Below are 21,310 nucleotides of genomic sequence, written 5' to 3'. Positions count from 1 at the left end.
TGAGGTGTCGTATCTAAAAATAAATAAATTTGCAATCAATTGCCCCAAAAGAAAACCAATGTTACATAGAAAATTTTATTAAAAATTTATAATATTATATTTTTCAAACCATTTCTTTTATAAATCAATTTAGATTTTAATAAAATAATATAAAAATTCTTCAAAATTTTTTGTCTTATATTTAAATATATTTTTTACTCTTAACATTTATATAAATCACACATGCTACAACCAATAAAATAATGTTCAAATAAAAAGAACCGAATACAAGAGATTCGAAATAAAAATAAAAAACAACTAACCCATAAGGCACGAGTAAACTACATGATTTCTAAAAATGCGTCGTGTAAGTTACGAACAAAATACATTAAATCACTCGTTAATGTATCGCTTCTTACGTATAAATATTCTCTAAAAGTTTCCCGTGTACTAGTTGTTTAGTCATTGGCTATCATTATTCAATCTATCTTAACGAGGAATTCTTCTATTTCCAACTTCTGTCTCATGATCGCGGACAACACCACTTCGGTGTTACAAACAACATTCAAGGTCTTATCAGACTGCAGGAGATAGTAGACCAAGTGCAAATCGTTGGGCACCGTTAGCACTAGATAACTGAAAGGCTTCTGCATGTGCATTTCCTGTATAGACACATACGAGCGCCTGTTCTTCTCGACCTTCCCACCGCACAGCTCTATCATCTCCGTGAGACCAGCTCTAGAGGGTTTTACGCACGGAGTCAAGAAGAATGTGATCCCATCGAAGAGTTTCTTTCTCTGTTCACCACACAACAGCACTTCGTCGACATCGCACTTGAACATCTTATTAAAAGTATCGTCCCTCAATGGATATTTCGCTTCGTCAGCGAACTTGTTCAGTCTCTGACTCTCATTGATCCATTCGGGTGTCACGAGATGCTTCACCGTTATGAGACAGCTCACTAGTTTGCACGTCCTCACAAGTTTCTCCATGACCAGGTGTGTCGCTTCCGACGGAGACGATACAACCAGTCCGCCGAGTTGCCTGACAAATATAAATAGATAAGTGAACACCAAAAGAAAAAAATTTAAACCAATATTTGTCACTGACAATATTTTGGCGTTAAGTACAACAGATAAGACTGCGTACACCGCTCTACCACTTCTTATACAGAAAGATATTCCTTAAACGAATTTATACTGTAAATATACTATGGGCGAATTGGGTTGGTGTTCTACCTGACAGTGGCGGCCAGTCGCTGGTGCTGGTGATTAGGTAAGGCTGAGAACAGGACGCGCGGGGCGAGGTGTATGGGCGGCGCGACCGGAGTCCCCGTGGAGGGCGAGATCTCCACCCGAGGCCGCTTAGCGCGCCGCGGATAGCTGCTGGCGCTCCGCTTGGCCCGCTCATGTGACTCCTGGGTTATATTGATCGGCATCTTCCACGCGTCTACAAGTCATAGTACAGTTTTAACACACTCCTTGACAGATCTGCTATGTTATAACCGTTGAAACTTTTTTACATATAAAATTTTTTAGGAATATCATTTGATAGATCGCTTGTTAGATGTTTGGTAAAATATTACATTATATACTCACTCATCAGATGTGAAACTAAACTGTAGTCCATACGGAACGGACTCCCCAGATTAAATTGTTGATATTTCGCATTTTCGATCTGAAACAATGAACAACATTTAGATTACATAAAATTTCTCTTAGATAACTAAGTGTTTTTTTCATTAATATAAATATTTCTGGTCACTTTAAAAGTTTAAGAAGCGATTGAAACCTGCAACTTATATATATATATATATATATATATATATATATATATATAACCTCTTTTGTATTACGATGTATTTATTTACAGTAGCTTATATACGCATATATTTTTTGCTATAATTTTCGTTCTTTACCTGTGACAACGCCGTCATATTCCCCAGCAGGAGATCAGTGAGCCAGGCAGCGCTCACCACCGGCAGACCCCATTCTCTCGCGCGTCTATACTTGGTGCCCTCCGCTCTCTTACAAATCACCACAGTATTGTCGCGGGTCATGTACGCCGTCATCTATATTTTATGTGCACCATGAGACTTGTTCGATATATAATGAGATCTGAGACTTTCGCGACTATTCGTCTAAATGAAACTAATATTTTTCGGATTATACTACGCGTATTTTATTATTTTATCAACTACATGCTCCCGAGGCGACGTTTTGGGTTACTTCGCAGCAGCCGTGGTAACGGGCAGACGAGGCGTGAAATTAGTTTCATTTATAAGATATATTTTCAAAACATATTATCAATATTCATTCTGTTTTAGTGCGCGCAGTTAAGAAATTGCGGTGTACAGTGTATCACTAGCCACAGATTATATATAAAACTTTATAAAGTGTTCAATTTGATGGAAACGTCTCTCACCTTGGCGCCGACCTGCCTCAGACAGCAGGCTATCCTTCGTCTCTCGTCCCGTTTCCACCCAGTGAGCGCGGCTCGGTGGTGTGCAGCCGGGCGTTCTGAGCGGGCGTGTAACGCCGGCAGGTGTAGGGCGTGCCAGGGCGGCATCACACTGCGTCGTTCCAGGGTATCAGCCACCCAGTACGCCGTGACGCACCTCTTGGCGTCACGTAGAGCCTGCATCACCACCCCGTGACGTTGCGTCTCGCACATGACGTGTGTCACTCTAGCGCAGTACCCGGCCTCCACCTCGCCGCCGCGCCGCACTATGGCCTCCGTCCAGCGAGCGACGCGATCGTTGCCCACAGATTGCTGGTATTCCACCTGAATGTTGAATTCATAAGATTAATGTATAGAATACATCGACTTGACACAGCATACAACTTAAAAGCTAGATCATACTTATCAACCTATGACGAATACAAGTGTAAAAATCTTTAGTGTGTATTTATTTTCGTTTAAATCGAAAAATTCAAAAATTAATGATTTACACTTCACATTAGTAAAGACGTTAAAACGTTTTAAATTGTAAATTTTTTCTTACAATATGAAAAACACATCCCAGCAGGAATAGTTCAGGTGGTAGCTTCAAATTAGGATTGTGTCCGTAGAACTGCGGCCGCGCCTGCGCCACGCGGACGGTGCCCGCGTAGACCTTACCACCAGCGTTTGCGACGGCACTGGCCACACCCACGCCCACACCGACACCGACACCTACACCTACACCCACACCCGCACCGACCTGGAATTAATGATTGATTACACACTTGGAAGATATTAAAAATTCAAAAACAGCACTTATTGATCTCCGCTTTCAGTTCTGAATGGGAAATTTGCTGTAATAGTTTTACTACCAATATCACCTCACATACAACACACAATATATATATATATATATATATACATACAAAATTATACATAATGTGCTCGTGCGAACCAATGATGGGTTATATTTTTTTTTAATTTAATACGTTACAAATTCAGATAGTTATATTATCTTTAGTCATACATTTTCTATAGACATTTAAATTGATGCTCTCATGTTCATTCATATGCAAATATAAATACTGGGGGTATAAATATTTAATACGTTATTTACCGGCGGCGCTGGAGACGCGTGTGGGTGAGGTGGCCCCAACAGCAGTCTCGTAGGAGCTCGGGCTGCGCCCCCCGCCGCATGAGCCGCTGTCATTAATCTGAATTGTGGACATAGAGTTAAAAATGACTACCACTACATAACTTCTGTATTACTACTGTACAGTACAGTACTACATAAGTTATTGGAACTCATAACGTACCGTAGTGTGCCGGCCGCGGATGGTTCGTGATCAGCGGGGGTCGTTGACCCCTGTAGCCGGATGGACAGCATGTTCGCCAGCGCGGTCTTCGTCTTCGGGTTTACCAGCAAGGCCCCGGGGCCGGCCTGCTGTTGTTCAGGAGTCGTCGGCGTCAACAGACCGTCGACCTGTTGTTCCTGCAGTGGAGTGACGACATGCTGTGTCACTGGCGCTATCTGTTTATTATATATTGGGGATTAAAGATTCAATAGATACGTTGTATGGCGTTATATATAATAAAAAACGACCGAACTATTATTTTTATTAACACTAAAACTAATTTAAATTTATTTAACAAGTAGTAATTTTTAAATCATATCTATTATCTAGCTACATCTTAGTAACAACCTCTCATAATATTTTCCGTTTTTGGAATTTTATTGAGTACATATTTATATATAATTATTTTTAGCACACTGGGCAGATCTGTTTATGTAATGTAATTAAACTCCAAACCTGCTTCGCTGACTGATGATGCAACTGTGCGTGGTCGCGCTGGGCCTGGAGCTGCTGCAACCGCTGGAACTGCTGCTGCCGCTGGAGCTGCTGCAAAGGCGTGTCCGTCGCAGCTGCACCGGCCGCACCGCCTACTGATCCTACTAAATACAGATGTATTATTATCACAAATAATAAATATATATATTTATATAAACAAAACATTTAAAAATAGAACCTTGTTATTATCTGTTAGAATAAACCAAGGATGTTTGAACCAAACCAGTCATTAATTTTATGTTCAACCAGTCACTTATGTATGCTTGTTAAATAACCCAAATCATCTATATAAATGTTTCTTTAGCGATATGTTATTTTAAATAAATAAAACTACAAATTATATGATTTTATGGACATGGGATGTGAAGAATTAGTATGATGTTAGGTCACACAAAGTAAATTATATAAGAAATGATATGTTAATGACAGAACATGCTGTATATTATAAATATAACCTTTGATATAATTAATTTCTCATTTATATAAAACACAAAATAAAATTTTAATATATATATAAATATATTTATTTTTTCACAATATATTTTATTAACTGTTACTTACATTCAGATTCAGGCGAATCCATGAGAATTCTAACCACGATACATAAAACTCGCTAGTATGCAAATAATTTTATTATTAAATAACAAAAAAAAAAAAACTTAAATACTTTACAGAAATATATTGATTTTATGATATGATATGATTTATGATATGATATAAATTATGATATGATATGATATAAAAATTATTATATGAGACGTCTATAAGATATCGTATTAGAACGCGAGACTGGCACCGAATTGAAATTGTAATTCGTCAGCAAGTCACCCATCATTATGTATGAACCAGAATTTGAATACCAAAACTTCTAAGCACACGCATTCTTCGACAATTTTTCTTGAATGTTCTTTTCAGTTACCTAAAAATATATCTATTGATAAATGTAACCATATATAAATCTATGAAATGAATTAAAAAATCCTTCAGACGGAATTCACATACATTAAATTATTTCTATTAACCCCTCATTGATTAATATACATACTAAGTACAATAATAATAATAACTTTTCTTTGTACTTTCAGTGGATTTATTTGGAAATTTCATTATGATAAATTTGATGTACGATGAGCATGAATTATATGGAAGCGATGAGTTATATGAATGAGTGTTTAATATTAATTTAATTAATTAATAAAGCGTTAATATTTCGATATCGTGGATAATTAAGTCACCTGGTGATTGCGGGGGTTGAGTTTGTTGCGGTGCGGGTATCGTCGCCGTCCTAGCACCCTGCTGTTGTAACCATTGCACCTAAACGATACATTATGTTAGTAAATAATACACATAACACTATTTATATATATATATATATATATATATACATACCTATATTCTACACTGTATATGTTATTTTAGGTTTATTTAACAATTAAAAAAAAATTTCTTATGTAAATATATATACCCATAATCGCTAATCTCACCATTAGTATGAATATTTAATATCCTTATTTAATTTAACTATACAAACTTGTATTAAGATACTGTAGCGGTTCGTTGAACCATTTCTCACTGTGTGATATGATGTCATTGGTCGTTACAGTTGCATGTTAAATATATAAACATATAATTATATATTCCTTGATTCTACCTTCGGCTGTTTTGGTCTGTTTGATGATTATTACAGGGATTTATGAGACAAAAATGAGCACGTTATTGTACTAGCTGACTAAATATGAAACGTTACAATCAATGTACCTTCTCATTGCTGAATGAACGACCAACAAATATAATCATTACTACAATTTAACAGAATTTAATAAATACATAACAAAAATCAGATTGTGATACTAAAAAGCATTATTTGGGTTGAAACTAAGACAGCTGATTTATAATTTATATAATATATATATGAAATAATTAATACAATGGTTGTATTTTCTTTGTACATACTTGTTGTTGCTGGGTAAGCCCTGGAGGCAGTTGGCTGCGGATGAATGTGACGCTCTGAGTGGGAGCAGAGCCCGGACCGCCCGCTCCCGGACCACCCGCGCCCGGCTGGAATAACATAAGACACTTATGTACTATAGAAAATATAACTTATTGTTAGACAACAACTAGTCTTCACAAGTCGGCCGTCATCAAGGAAAGGATACTTTAACATGTAAAAAAAAGATTCAAGGACAGTGAATGTGATACGTCGTTCAATATTAGTTCACAGTCGCTTAAAGTAATCTTAACAAAAAAAAAGGCACTGAAATCTTAAAATCCTTAAACCAGAAGAGGTTGTTTATGTAATGTTTGGAACCTGCTGTGCGAGCGCGGCGGCCCTCTGTATGGATAGCTGTCGTCTCTTCTGCAGCTGCGCCACAAACATCGCCCGCTGCTGTGGGTCCATCTGCTGCAGCTGGGCGTGCGTCTGAGCGTCCAGGTGGATAAGCTGCCGGCCGCCTCCAGCTGACCAAGACACCTGTAATACCTTGGCGGTCAGGTTCCAGACGTTAGGTTAATGTGCGCTATGGTTAATGTTGTGTCAATACGTACATATCACATGCATTGGTCTATTTATAGGTTAGTAGGAATATACGGTAAAAAAATACAAGCTATCAGCAAAACATTTGGGGCTGATGATGTATGAACAGAGGGAGAGGAAAGAAAAGATTCTTGTATGTAATTAAATTAAGGGATTGGCAATACATAAAAAACGTTATTTTCTCACCCTCGGTCCTACAGCTCCAGGTTGACCGATCTGCTGCCTCTGCTGCAAGTACTGCTGTTGCTGCCAAGACACATTCTGCCCTTGAACAATCTGTTGCCCGCCCGGTGATACAATTTGTTGGCCACCGCTGTGAGTTATGATTTGTTGTATCCCTCCCCCAGCCAACTGGGAACCTGGTTGAGGTGATTGCGGCACTTGCGATAGTACTTGCTGCGTCTGACCGATTATTTGCTGCCCGGACTGAGTAACTAATTGCTGGGAGGACTGTGCTATCACTACTTGGTGCTGTTGTCCCGGCTGCGTTATAACATGCTGGCCGCCCTGCGACAGCACTTGTTGACCACCTTGTGTTATTATCTGTTGTCCACCCTGGTTCACGATCTGACCTCCCTGGTGTACAATTTGACTCTGAGACACTAATTGCTGTCCACCCTGCAAAGTCACCTGTTGGTTCCCATGTACAAGTATCTGTTGTTGCCCCGTATGCTGGTTTATTAAAACTTGTTGTGGCCCTTGGACGATCTGCTGTGAAGATCCATTAAGCAACTGTTGTTTTTGAACAAGTATTTGATGGTGTGTTTGGTTGATTGATTGCCCTTGGTTGTTTATTGTCTGTTGCAGAATTTGTTGTGGCGTCTGTTGTATTGTGTGTTGCGGACTTAACTGCGCCTGTTGATTGTTTATCATGGCCTGCTGCTGGGTTTGCATGATTTGATGTTGCAGTATGACCTGGTTCTGAGGATTACGAGACTGTACAAGTGGACTCCTTATTATTTGATGCTGACCCTGTACATTCTGCACCATTTGAATATTTTGCTGTCGCCATGCACCCTGAACGGGAACGCTATTTCCCTGTTGGTTTTGTATAGTCTGTTGCACAGTTTGTATCTGTTGACCAATGACAGATGATTGGTTATTATTATTAACAAGTTGATTCATCTGACCTCCTTGGCCGCCTTGACCTGGTGTGGATGAAACCATACCCTGTTGGTTGACAACACCCATACTAATGTTCTGTTGTTGGTTGGTCATAGATTGAACGGTTTGTTGCTGAATCATTCCCTGGCTCTGATTAGACATTTGTTGACTTGAGTTTAAGAGTTGTTGTTGGTTCAGAACTTGTGTAGGACCTAAATTTTGCTGATTAAGTTTAGCATTCTGCAAACTTTGTTGAAGATTTTGTGTAGATTGTGCTAATTGTTGAGCAATATTTTGCACAGCACTCTGTTGACTTAAAGTAAGGCCTTGTTTCATCACAATATTTTGTTGGTTCATTTGAGCTTGTTGCATATTATTAGCACTCTGACTTAACATTTGGCTTATGTTCTCTATTTGTTGTTGAGCAGAGCTCATTGATGTGGTCGGGTTTTGATTAATATTCTGATTTTGTTGTATATGATGTTGATTACTTTGCATATGCTGCTGTATCTGATTATTAATATTCTGTGTAATTTGAGCCGTAGACACATTTGGTTGGCCAAATCCTTGTTGGTTTTGTTGATTGCCCATTTTCTGTTGCAGCATTTGCACTCTCAACTGATGTTGTTGCAATAGTTTTTGTTGTTGCAGCTGTATAGCTGACAAACCATGCGGCTGCTGTGATTGTGGTTGCTGGCTCTGGTTGTAATTTTGTTGTAGATTTACCTGCTGGCTTTGAACATTCATCCCGCCTTGTGAAGCTAATGTGTTTTGCCCAAGTTTTTGTATGAATTGTGTATTCGCTTGACTGCCTTGTATTTGCAAATTCTGTGTGACGATTCCCTGTGGTATTGATTTGCTTGCGATACTCGCAGAAGACATGGCCGTTGTATAGCCCATGGTATTAATACTGGATGTGACTACAGATGAATTTGCTGAAGATGGAGGATGATTCCATGGCATTCTTTGTTTCAGCTTATCCAAAAGAGCTTGAGTACTTTCATCCTTATTTTCAGTCATGTTTTGAGTTGGAACCTCATTTTTAGCAATACCTTCTTCAAAATCAAACCCTGTTATAGCACTAATACGGTCCATTGGTTTCGGAGGTGGTTGCGGTATAACAAGTAGTTTTGGGTGAAACACTTCAGTAACGGCTTGTATTCGAGCTCTCAAGCTCTCTAAAACCCAATCTGGAGTGACAATCTTAACCTTGGATGACAGTGAAAGAGCAGCGTTGTATTTCTTACCACTTGCTGAGCCACAAATTAAATGAGTACACTGTGTATCCAAGTTTAACTTCACTTTCCCACCATTGTATGTAATGAGTGCAAACAACGCTTTCGCATCACTTGAGCTTACTTTGGAAACACAGGCAGTGACATATGAGAATATCTTATTCTTACTTGGGAGGTAAGGCTTTGGATTAGCAAGCTTCTTCAGCCGAGCACACGCAAGCACCCAATTTTCAGTCACTGCCGGAATTTGATATATGTCCTGAGCGTCGTCTAAGTCGGTATCAGCGGCATTTGGACCACAAATTAGATGAGTGACATAATCAGAGAAATATTTAGTGCTTTCCGCGGCCCCAGACTGAAGCAACTGCATAATCTGCAATTACAATAAAACATGGGACCTGTTATACTACAATTGGACCCGTAAATAAAAATAAAAACAAAAATACATGTCAAAAACAAACCCTTTCCGAGACATCGCCAGAGAGGTAGTACTTGACATCTTTGAAAATTGGCTCTTGTATTGATAATGAATCTAAATCGTCAACAATCGTTACCATTTTCTATTTTAACAGATTTGTGGAAAACTTAGGCTCACATTAACATTTTAATAATTATTTCATTCGAGCGCCGAAAACTAAAAACTCAAGCAAAAACGTCCATTAAAAATAATGTTGCCACCTATTAGATTGATATTGTCAGCCTTACTCTATCAATAAATATTATTTTACATAATCATAAATATCACATTTCGTTATTTCAAATAAAACTTGACTCATAAATAAATTGTTTTTGTTGATTTATTACTAAATAAATAAATATTATTTGCGAATTTTTGAAGTCAAAGTGAAAAAGCAAAGACAATTTTTTTTTTGTGAGTAATATTAAAATGTTAAATAAATTTATTAATATCTGTGATAATATTTATGCACTTATTTTTTCGTATTTTTTTTAAAGTACAATGGTAAAATTAAATTGACCACAAAAATATATAAATAAATAAATTATATTGTAGGTACATGTTAGTTTTATTAATGTCTTCTGTTTAAAATATGTATTATTTTATTTAATAATCGATAGTTCCTAAATATCAAAAATTTTAAGACGGTATGAAATGAAGTCGTATAGTCTCAAGTTCATTAATTTATGGGTAGCAAAAAGCATAATATGCCGTTTTTTATTCATATTTTTTAATATCTCAGTATGTACCTATCGAAATGATAAAATTATTTTTAATTGATCTCTAATTTAAAAGATATAATTCAATCCTGAAATACTTTATACTGAGTTTGTGTTATAAAATCTATTTAAGTATTGGTGTTTTTAGGCCGACTACCTAAGCATGTACCTGTTCGGTTTATAAATGTCTTTAGAAAAGGTGAAAAACATTTTTTTTTTATTTTAGGAATAAGGAATTTTTTTTTTGGCGAGCCGAATGCTCATCAAGATAAAGATCATTTTTGCTTTCAAAATTCAATCGAAATTGAGAAATTAAAAGTAGACTGTATCCTCGGAAGAAATTAAGATAAAAAACTCTAGTTGCTAGTTTTAATGTAAAAAGAAACAAGTTTGACAGCTATGTATTTGTATTTTTAATTAATATTTTTTTTTATTGTAAAAGTTTGTTCTCCAATTAGGAATTTTAGTTTTCTTCAATTTATAAGAAAATCACTATGGTTTTTTTTTAATTTGTCTATTTTGTCAAACGATTAGTTGGAATAAGTCATTATTATATTTTTCAGTTAGAGCCAAATTAAAAAAAAGGTATCATTTTAAAAGTTATTTAATATTTTTATCTAAGTTATCCAAAAATGTTATCGTCTTATTACATATTATATAAAAAGGTTTATACTTATTGGGATTGTTCATTTATCTTCTTTTATAAGTCTATAAGTATTATCAAAAGTATAAAAAAAATAAGCAGAAAGCAGAAAAAAAAAATATTAAAGAGAGACTTAATATAATACCGTTTTTTTGTTACTTACAATCTTTTATGACGACATCACAAAACCGATAACATAGTATTATACATACATTGAATCGGATTCACGTGAGATGTTTTTTTTTTTTAATTTTTCATGTAAACGTTAAAGTTGTATAAAAAAGTATTCAACTCGGCCACGCAATCTTTTTACAAGTCTTGAGCGAGACTAATGAATCTCGTTTTCCTGCATGAAAAAAAATATAAAAGAATAACAAATTTCAAACACTACTTACATTTAATAATTTACTGACAGTTGAAAAAGGTTAGGTGTAAAAAATCTTTTAATTTCAATTTACAATTTATGGATATTATTATTTATTAAATCTTTTTACAACTTGCACACTCCTTGGCCTTTTAGTACAAAAACTAGTTATCTTTACTTTGAACTTAGTCTTAAATTTATATTTGTAGTCTGTCTGTTTGTACAACCCGTTTTCTTCCTCGTAGAGGATCCCGTCTTTTTTAACTCTTTGCATTCTTGGTTATTTTATTAGATTAAAAGTACTCAAAAACATTCCAAAATAGGTTGAGGAATATTCGTAAGGACTTTGCAATGTCGTTAGACTCTTTAAGCCCTAAACAATCTTATATTTTAATGTATTACATTTAATAATTCTAATCTAAACACATACTCTTCTTAACATTTATTTATTACCTTTTTTGTGTCGGAGGTAACTACACGTCTTAAGAGGTATGATTTTTAGGAAGATATCTTAGAGACAGGTAAAGTATTACATTGAGAATTAAAGAGAATATTTTTTTACATAAACAAAAAATTTATTAAAAAAATTGAATAAAGTTATTATTTGCTAAAATTTCGATTCAAATATTTCTTGATTCATAGTTGCTTGTATGGAGAAAAATGGGTATCTGTTTTAGCGAAGCGTTTAAAACGACCAAAACTTAGGATGGAGGAAGTTTAAAAATAAACTAATTTATAGAAATATTTATGTCAGAACCTGTATCAACCTAATATAATATTTTTTATTAGTCTAATATAATATTTTTTATTATATATCTCTTGAAACGAATATTCTGCTAACGTAGATAGGTTGTAAACACACGATAAGTTAGAATAAATAAAATAGATCTCATCAAATCAAAATTACGTATTAAGGACTTTGTTTACAATACAAATTTCAGGGTATATAAAATATGAATTAATTATGAAAGGTCAGATATGTTTTTTAGTTCAAAAAACCACTTTAAAAAACCAGATGGTAATACGAAACTAGTTTCCTCGACCTCACTCGGACAAAGGCAATAGTATAACATCATTCGGTGTGTTGTTAACACGTTTCTCTGTCTCTACGTCCTCCGTAAAATGTTATACTTATTTATATAATGATAATGACGTACCGTGTGTTTTTTAGTTTTTTAATATTAGGCTTGCTAAGTGTATGCGGACAGCAATTTAACTCACCCTGTCCAGATTACTTTGGTTATAGACAAGACTCGGGGGGCATATACGGTTTAATTACCATAAAGTCATTTGGAGTTGTGTCTTCTTTACTAGTTCGAGCTAATTTTACTATTGCAGGAAGATTGCCATCCGTAAGTTTATTTTATTATTTTAAAATGTGTATATTATACCTTATAATAATACTGTTATTTTTCTACAAATACACATTAGACATAGAGGACCATTATATATATATATTTTTTAATTTAAAATGTCTTAAGTGGCGATGAAGGAAACGCAAGACGACAACGCGACAGGAAAAACCAATTTTTTTTTTTTTAATCAATAGTAAGATATAAAATGTTCTCATATTATTTTGCATACAAAATCACTGACTACGGTAAAATGTAGATGCGAATTTTTAATCTGTATAATCATTATTCCTTGACCAGGTTCATAAGTTCCTTCAGAACTAAATCATTGCCCTTAGTATGAGTGTCCATCGCAGTGTTATTGTTTGTCATTGAGGAATTGATAAGAATAAATTGGATGAACACTGAAAAAACCTAGTGACGATCTGTTTTGAAACTGGCGATCGAAACTCACACTAAGTTATTTATTAACATAACGCAAGCGATCAAAATGCGAAATATATATGATAATAAAATTGTACCACAATTTTGCGATACTCTGCTCTGTCGATATTAACTATAGTATGGTAATGATAGGATTTTCTTTAAAAGCATTTTATTTGGATATTGGCGTCCTCAAACAATATTGTGCCGCTGACCAAAGCTTTGGTTTCAATGCAACTTCCCAGCACTGCACCACTGCGCCCAAGAAATCTTTATTTACATCACTCACGAGGATGCAAGGGATATTATTTGTCTAAACGGCCAAGATCACATTATCGTAATGACGTTTACCTCAACGTAAAACACGTGACTAGATTTTAATTGGTCCGTAATAAAAAACTTAATACGAAATAATTATGTATGAAACAAAAAAAAAATGTAGGTATCCATGCTATTTATTAAAAAAAAATCTATGTATTTTCTCACTGTGGCGCCATTTCTAATTTAAACATTGTTATGTTCTTTAACTAGAAATTTCATTTGAAGTTGTGAAAAAAAAGATTGTGCTTGGGCGTTTCTTACCTCGTCGGGTCAAAATCAACTCAAAACTCCAACTACACTATCCCAATTTCGGATACTATTTCAACTTATCGCATATAATGCCACTCATTGGAAATCCTAGAGGCAGCAGTGGCTACATAAAACATAAAAACCGAGAGACGTATGATGTTATATGTGAAAAACTTTAAATAGCTATTTTATAATTATAATTTCATATTTCCTGTCCATCTGTGTAGCTGGCATTTGTGCTTATAAGGAAAATTGTCTGAATATTTTAGTATACGAGTATATCATCAGACGATGTTTAACATTGTCACACATTATAATAATAATTCGCACACATTATAATTTGCTGGATATCAAATGAGACATACGAATGAATTTACGGAAGTTAATCAGAATAGAGATTTGATTCAAGACATCAATTTGTTAGAAAAAGTAACATTGTCGTTGTTTGTACATATTATTACTTACGTACGTACGTACTTGTTCATGTGTCTATTTATAATCTAATCTATTATTTACAATAAGTATATACTTTACTATATATATTTTATTTATTTCTTATTATAAATACGTTTGCTATTCTCGAGCCTCAAGTTTCGTTTTCTTTTTGTTGATTGATTGATTAACATTTTATCTTGGGATGACGATCGATCGTCAATTTTTTTGTTTCGGTAAAAAGTTGCTTATTATATTGCACGGGAATGAAACGACGTATTGAAATTGCATAAATTAATCTCTGATAAACTCCTTTTTTTAATTCAAATTCAATGTTCAAACTTCAGACGATGGCAATGATTTTTATATTCATAAAGATATTAAATGTCTATGATCTCTCACATTGAAACTAATCTTAATTTTTCTAAATAACCAAAGACTTGTAAAATATTCATAAATTTAATTCATCTAAAAATAATATAATAATTATAATTATGAACATAGTTAGCTAGTTTGAAAGTACTTTTATCTAAGAGATAAACTATTGACATGAAGCCCGCGATAACATTAAATCTTCTATTTAAAACCGATGCATTACTGCATCGCTGTTTTAATCTCACAATCCGAACGCTTAAGGATTTATATTTAAAACATAATCACTAAAAGTTTTTCAGTTATGAACTTCGTTTAAAAAGATACCTCACCTTTATTAACAAAACAATGTAGAAATACATTTATAATATCATACGTAATCTTTCATCTTCATACACTCATCAATCATTGTCATTATTTCGCTGCAAACAATGCTATTAATTTAGCTAACACTTAAATGTGCCACTTCATTTTTTGTCCATGCTATTCAAGTTAATAAGGACAATAGTCTTCCATTTCGTAGTTATAATTATCATATTCCTGCAGTTGTAAAATAATCGTACTGCGTCAATCTATCTGCAATAATTATTAATTCGATTTTGACTATCCATTTTGTTACGAATTCACTCTTGGTTCTAAACATTATTTTAAATAGACAAAGTTATTTTTAAATAATTGTCAAAACTATTACACGTTTGGACGTTATTATGACTATTTATTTATTGAGGTCTTTACAAAAGTAAACTATTTGTAGTATTCTCTGAGACGGGAATCCCCGGGGAATTGCGAGTAGTTAAACAGGTTCTCTGTTTACTGAACCTGCTTCATGTCAAGAAAATGACATTCTTGTTTCCTTAAATTAAAAAACAGAATTGTTGTGTTACGTTTTAATTTATGTGAAAAATATTCTAAAGTGCAATTTCTTTTGTGCCATTGCTTCATCAATATGGAATTACTTATATATCGGTAACATTGACAGTTTAAAGAAATTGTCATAAAGATAATAGTTAAATAATTAAGTAGGTACAGATTCGAAATTCGTGTAATACTCTGATCCTATCACCTATGTGACTATGTATCTGGCGATTTTATACAAAGGATTTTATATGACTCAAAAGGACTCGTATCCAGAGCCGTAAAAATATTTACAAAAAAAAAACGATTTTATATGAAAAAAGACTAAAGTGTTTAGTTTGACACAGGGATGAACAAAAATTTAAATACAGGCTTGATTAGGGTTAGACGGAAACCAACACTTAGTTATATAAACACATTATTGATATTTATATGCAAAATAAACATGTTAACACACATGTGTATCTACATATCCACTTTATAATAATAATAATAATAATAATTTTGGTATAAAATTGATAATTCCACGTGAATATATCCATGAGATGTTTAATGCAATGCCTTCAAAATGTCCAAAAAAAAATTTTGTTGACTTTCTAAAACTTTAAGCGGGTTGATTTGAAAGCTGCTTTTTAAAAATATTACATTCTGTGTACAGAAAAGTTGATTAGCTAAATAAAATATGAATACCATAGCGACGTTTTGTATAAATCACCGCATAAAATTACTTCTAATGAAGTGTCTTTATCAGGTTTCATTCTTTTGTTTATTTTCCTCATACAGATACTTGTATATACGCTACTACAAAGTGACTACATTTTATAATATAAAAATAAGCATTGAAAAGAAGATTTACTTATATTTAATGGTTTTTTAAATGTTATGATTTTTTTTAATTCACTAACTAATTTTATTTCTATAAATATTCTCTCTTTAAAAATTCAAACGTTTTCGCTCCTCTAATGAGATCCAAGATTTTCGCGAGTTTTATTCATTTAAATGAAACTAATATTTTTCGGATAAACTACGCGTGCTTTATTTTTGTAAAAAACTACATACTCCGACGTTTCGGTTACTTTTCAGCAACCGTGATCACGGGCAGACGAGATGTGATGTGTTCGCTCTCCTGTTTTAAAATACCATAGAGTAGTTTGTTCTTCCAGTTCTTTATATTTTTAAAAAGAAAATTATCAAGTACTTTTTCATTACCTGAATATATTCATGTCCACACCATATTCTTATAATGTCAGAATGAATATAAATCTCAAAAGAATTGGCAGAAACATGTTTTGAACCTGTTGCAAATTCCATCTAGTGGTTTTAATTCGTAATTTAAATTTAAGTCAAAACGAATTGTCATTAAAATCTAGCCCACTATAACGGGAGTATATAAATTTAAAAGAAATAAAATCGCCATATAAATGGAATACGGTTCTGATATTCTGTATGAGAAATTTGCATTCATTAATTATCGATTTTAATGAGCAACAAATGATTCAATCGATCAATTTTCAACCGACGTCACTTAGTATGCAAATTTACAAATTTAAAAATTTTATTTTTAGCTTATACGTACCTAAGAGACAGATTCAATGTTGGTTAAGATGAAATAAAACATCCCATTATTAAAACGAGTTGTATATTTTATGCATTTTCGTTTAACCTAAATATAAAATATATATATATATTCAAAAGATATTTTGCTTTATTTCCTGTCTGGACAGACCTTGTTTGATTATAGGTCATAATTTTTAACCTTATAAAATTTATAACACAGATAAAATAAACAATACCTACTGAATTAAAATATTCATGTCTAACTTATGAATCGTAGAGACATTTAGACTACCATTTTCAAATTCAAAGAGACATAATATAAATTCATTTTGATGTTATCTTATAACTTGTCAATTTATATTTTTGTTTTCGGTTTTGTCACTCGCATAGATACGTCACTAGCCACAACGGTATTTTCCTGTTTATGTTGTTGGGAAAAGTATACCCAGTAGGGGAAGTCCAAACAGTTCTATAGATTTCTAAATGTAATATTTCTTTGAATATCCGTAATAAACATTATTAAATCGAAAGTTACGAGCTGGCATTGTGTATGAGGAACTGTTTAACCAGGGCCACGGAACTTTCATTGTAAAGGTTAAAACTAAAATTGGGCAAATTTTATCTGTTAAGGGTTTTTCATTTTTGATTTAACAGCTGATTGTATTTAAGTTAAGCTTAAATTATTCAAAATTCCTGAAGTTTGATTTCAACAGTGTTGCCAGCAGAATTCTAATATCTGTTGCGGGTTCTTACGCAGTCGAAACTCTTAGATGAAAGTAAATAATAGACAATATTTTTTTTAAAAAACATTTTATGTTGTTATGTCCTGAAAAGCTTGGACATTAAAAAAAGGGTTTAGGGATGCACAAACTTTTTTTCTCTTAAATTTCTAAATTCATTTACTTGTGCTAGAATAAATCTGTTTTGCAACAAATGATATACTGATTATTTTATTAACTTCTCAATCAGATGTACTTGTTATTCTTATTTGAATTTCATGGCCTAAACGTTATTCAATCATAATAATATTATATTGAGTTGAAGTTTGCAAATATACAAAATTGATATTCGTAAACGTCTAAATTGTAAGCTCTTGTGCCACAAAAAAAATAGTTTATTCTCGTCATGTCGGTGTAAAAACACGTTTCGGGCACGCCCTCCTCGTGTTTTACTTAATTTCCTTAAAAAAAGTCACGTGTTGCCTATTATCTACTTATATCCTTGCCATATTTTGAGATTTCGTATTTTAGTCATTACTGCTAACAACTATTGGAAAAAAATCATTGTCTTTGAATTATTATATTTCAGCTTTTTCGACTTATGATCTCGATGCTTATATATATATAAGTGCCTAAAATGTATGGCTCATTTAAATGAATAAACATTACTTCTAACAAAACGTTATGTTTACACTGCGATGTATAGCGTTGTGTACATCCATAGTTTGTTCTTTTTACAGACGTATGCGGGTAGCCTCCAACCTATCGGAACAGAGCTATACCTTCTGCGTGACTTCAATAGGGGAAAGACTTTGGAATACAGGGTTAGCTTCCCAGTCGTGTCTCCTTTACCCCGACTGACTTCCATCTCAGTCAACGATAAATTAGTCTGTTATGGACCTGGAGGTAAGCCACAGTTTTTACATAGACTTATAAAATGTCAATGTCGAAGTTCGTCGGGGATAACTCATGAAGAAAAATCTTTTCAGACTCTATCGGCGAGGTTCAATACATCACTACGATAAGCTTGCAGCACATGCTTTTCTACAAGACCGGCACTCAGGGGATTTACGGACACGATACAAAATTAGCTGAACAGTTGCCTGCCACATTACCTCATACTAATGGTGGGGACGGTATATTATTTTATTACTATAAGAACTTTAATGGCGATCCTTGGATTAACTGTGAGTTTAAAGTAAATTACATCCCTCAGTAGCTGAAGCTTGAAAATTCTCATACAAAATTGGCCTTCCTCTAAACTTTCGAGATGTGGGTTTTTTTTTGGGATTATTGGTCCTTATTTTCCGCAAAAAACATTATGTTTGCCATTGAAAAATCATTTTGTTCACAATCTATTTACTTTCAGACGTGAATCCATTTACAATTGACAATTCAAAGCCGGTTTATGTACCTCCCAAACCGCTAACACCAGCCCCGGTTCCTGAATATGTTGTCACAGCGACCCCTGCGACACGCCGACCACCACGCCCCGAGTGAGTATACTGCACATACTTCTGGACTAAGAGTCTTGACCTTTCAAAAAGGTTTAAAATTCAATGGGTATAAGTCCTAAAATATTTTATAAGTACTTTAATGAAATAAATGCTTTAGTGTCCAATGAGTGAAACCTACTACAGATCTACTGTGATGTTTTTTTTTGTCTTTCCGCAGACCCGATCCTCTGTCAATTAAACCGGAACCGCAGAGCACAAAATGTGGTATCAATAGTAAGAACGATAACCCAGACGCTATACCTGCGGCCCCATTAATATACAATGGGGTCACCTACGACCCTGGTGAATGGCCATGGCTTGTGGCGATGTACCAGCGTAGGTTCGGCAACTTGAACTACATCTGTGCTGGGACCCTGGTTACAGCGAATCATATTGTTAGTGGTGAGTGATTAATTTGCTAACACAAACGCATACCTATTTAACTACGGTGACATATATCTAGTGTTTTTTTTAGGTTAACATCTCAGTAACATAAAATCTTTAGTCTGAACCATAATAATTGATGGCATTAAGAAAATAACATTGTTATTTGTATTTGTGTTATGTTCTAAGTAAGGCAAGATAAAATTTAAACGGCCACTTAAGGTAGTGCGTCTATATGTTTTGTCAATTGGGTAGAAAAACATAATAGATTCTTAGTTAGTTAGTCTTAGGTTGTTAGAATCATAAGAGAGGATAATAAATATAAAATCTTTCAATCATCAAGTTATTTTAACATAAACATTAAAATTAACACTCCTTGAACAGCCGCTCACTGCATTCATCGCAAAAGTACATACACTCGCAAGAAGAATATAGTTATAAGAGCTGGCATATATGGCTTGGAAGATTGGAACGATGACATCGTTACAAGATCACTTAAGGAGGTTTATATCCATGAAGACTACAACTCCACGACGCTTGAGAGTAAGTTCAAAATAGCGGCGTAATAAAGTTATAAATAAGATATAGACCGTTCTCTAAAAATATAAAGGTCACCTATATACTATATATATATAGTTTTTTTCCCAACAAGTTATTCAATGTGAATTTAATCTTCTTATTAGAAGAATCTTTCTAACCCCGTCATGTAACTTTTGATAATTTTTCATAGCATATTATAACAAAAATCTTTTGGTTCTGTACAAAATACGAAATTAATTAAAATTAATTGATTTGCTACTAAATTGAACGGTATATACTTTATAAGGAAGTTCTATGTTAAGTGACAAATAATCGTAATCCTTATCGTAACGGATGTCGAAACGTACAATAATAATTAATTAATCAATGCTAGAGGAGAAAATTATATTCAAATGTATTTGTTTAGGAACTGCGTTAAGAAACATTAAAACTTTCAGATGATATCCTTATTATGACTCTTGAGAGTCCAGTGCCTTTTAACAAAATGATACAGCCAGCCTGCCTATGGAGCGGTCCCATTGTTTTGAACGAAATTGTCGGAAAATCTGGAATTGTAAGTAACAATATTACAAATAATTTATATTTTGAAGTCCTTTACAGCAAATATTTTTTTCTTGATACGATGGGTAAACTTTGTATTCGTCTAAACAGGTTGCTGGTTGGGGAGCAAACGAACAGGGTTCTGGAGGCAAGGGTATTCCCCGGATGGTGACCATGCCTGTTGTTAGTACAGAGGACTGCAAAGCTAGCAAGCCAGATTTCCACAGGCTAACGTCTTCCAGGACTTTGTGTGCAGGTAGAATTGTTTGATTTTAATTGATCGATCGAATTACTTATCTTTTCCTGAATAGTCTCTAAAACATGGTTACCCTCTATCACGACATTTTTCATGAAGATTCTATTGATCTCCAGGTGACAGAACCGGGGCTGGTCCATGTCTAGGAGACTCTGGTGGCGGTCTATATTTGCTTCATCGTGGCCGCTGGCGTCTTCGCGGTATTGTTTCGCTCTCTCTTCTATCTGATGACGAGAGTCAATGTGACCTCAAGCAGTACATTGTGTTCACCGACGCAGCACAGTACATGCCGTGGATCACTGATGTGTTGTCCATCACTTGATTTAGATATCAATAAATATTTTGTATTTTTATGTTTTATTTTTAATATCAACCTTTGTATGTTCTTAGTTATTTAAATAATAAATTTGTTTTTTAGGATTTCATTCTTAAAAATACTATATCTGATTAACAATGGTCTTAAAAAAATAAGTTATATCATCCATAAA

At 34.0% G+C, this 21,310-nt stretch overlaps 2 protein-coding genes across 5 annotated transcripts; one reads left to right on the top strand and one right to left on the bottom strand.

Annotated features, from left to right (window-relative positions):
• Positions 1 to 61: 61 nt before the first annotated feature.
• On the bottom strand, positions 62 to 9,819 carry LOC116777240 (PAX-interacting protein 1). 3 transcript variants are annotated; one of them, XM_032670670.2, is made up of 14 exons: positions 9,605 to 9,819; positions 6,991 to 9,516; positions 6,580 to 6,750; positions 6,225 to 6,329; positions 5,507 to 5,585; positions 4,233 to 4,375; positions 3,738 to 3,952; positions 3,539 to 3,635; positions 2,984 to 3,181; positions 2,404 to 2,763; positions 1,898 to 2,050; positions 1,578 to 1,656; positions 1,218 to 1,428; positions 62 to 1,023 (listed from the first exon to the last, which is right to left on the bottom strand). In XM_032670670.2, exons 1-14 carry the CDS (start codon positions 9,698 to 9,700, stop codon positions 459 to 461), a joined length of 4,998 nt encoding a protein of 1,665 aa, XP_032526561.2. In that variant the 5' UTR covers positions 9,701 to 9,819; the 3' UTR covers positions 62 to 458. The 3 variants fall into 3 exon arrangements, with proteins under 3 accessions (XP_032526561.2, XP_032526562.2, XP_032526563.2); XM_032670671.2 differs by having other exon boundaries at positions 4,233 to 4,372; XM_032670672.2 differs by having other exon boundaries at positions 6,580 to 6,741.
• Positions 9,820 to 12,378: 2,559 nt separating this feature from the next.
• On the top strand, positions 12,379 to 21,175 carry LOC116777789 (serine protease gd-like). 2 transcript variants are annotated; one of them, XM_032671505.2, is made up of 9 exons: positions 12,379 to 12,678; positions 18,347 to 18,512; positions 18,596 to 18,793; positions 18,976 to 19,102; positions 19,281 to 19,504; positions 19,871 to 20,029; positions 20,464 to 20,579; positions 20,678 to 20,822; positions 20,939 to 21,175. In XM_032671505.2, the coding sequence occupies exons 1-9, from the start codon at positions 12,469 to 12,471 to the stop codon at positions 21,142 to 21,144; spliced, it is 1,551 nt and encodes a 516-aa protein (XP_032527396.1). In that variant the 5' UTR covers positions 12,379 to 12,468; the 3' UTR covers positions 21,145 to 21,175. The 2 variants fall into 2 exon arrangements, with proteins under 2 accessions (XP_032527396.1, XP_032527397.1); XM_032671506.2 differs by having other exon boundaries at positions 12,381 to 12,678; positions 18,596 to 18,733.
• The last annotated feature ends 135 nt before the right edge of the window (positions 21,176 to 21,310 follow it).

This window comes from Danaus plexippus, chromosome Z, assembly GCF_018135715.1.
Source record: "Danaus plexippus chromosome Z, MEX_DaPlex, whole genome shotgun sequence".
Lineage (NCBI taxonomy): Eukaryota > Metazoa > Arthropoda > Insecta > Lepidoptera > Nymphalidae > Danaus > Danaus plexippus.
The sequence above is the reverse complement of the archived record's forward strand: the minus strand, read 5'-3'. Positions and strand labels throughout refer to the sequence as shown.

Excerpts from the sequence above, each read along its gene's own strand:
- LOC116777240 (XM_032670670.2), bottom strand. The coding sequence starts at position 9,700 with ATGGTAACGATTGTTGACGATTTAGATTCATTATCAATACAAGAGCCA. Across the intron at positions 6,330-6,579 it reads CCGCCGCGCTCGCACAGCAG|CCGGGCGCGGGTGGTCCGGG; the intron begins GTTCCAAACATT and ends ATGTTATTCCAG. Across the intron at positions 2,051-2,403 it reads TGAGGCAGGTCGGCGCCAAG|ATGACGGCGTACATGACCCG; the intron begins GTGAGAGACGTT and ends CATAAAATATAG.
- LOC116777789 (XM_032671505.2), top strand. The coding sequence starts at position 12,469 with ATGATAATGACGTACCGTGTGTTTTTTAGTTTTTTAATATTAGGCTTG. Across the intron at positions 18,513-18,595 it reads AGTCTGTTATGGACCTGGAG|ACTCTATCGGCGAGGTTCAA; the intron begins GTAAGCCACAGT and ends AAATCTTTTCAG. Across the intron at positions 19,505-19,870 it reads AGCGAATCATATTGTTAGTG|CCGCTCACTGCATTCATCGC; the intron begins GTGAGTGATTAA and ends CTCCTTGAACAG.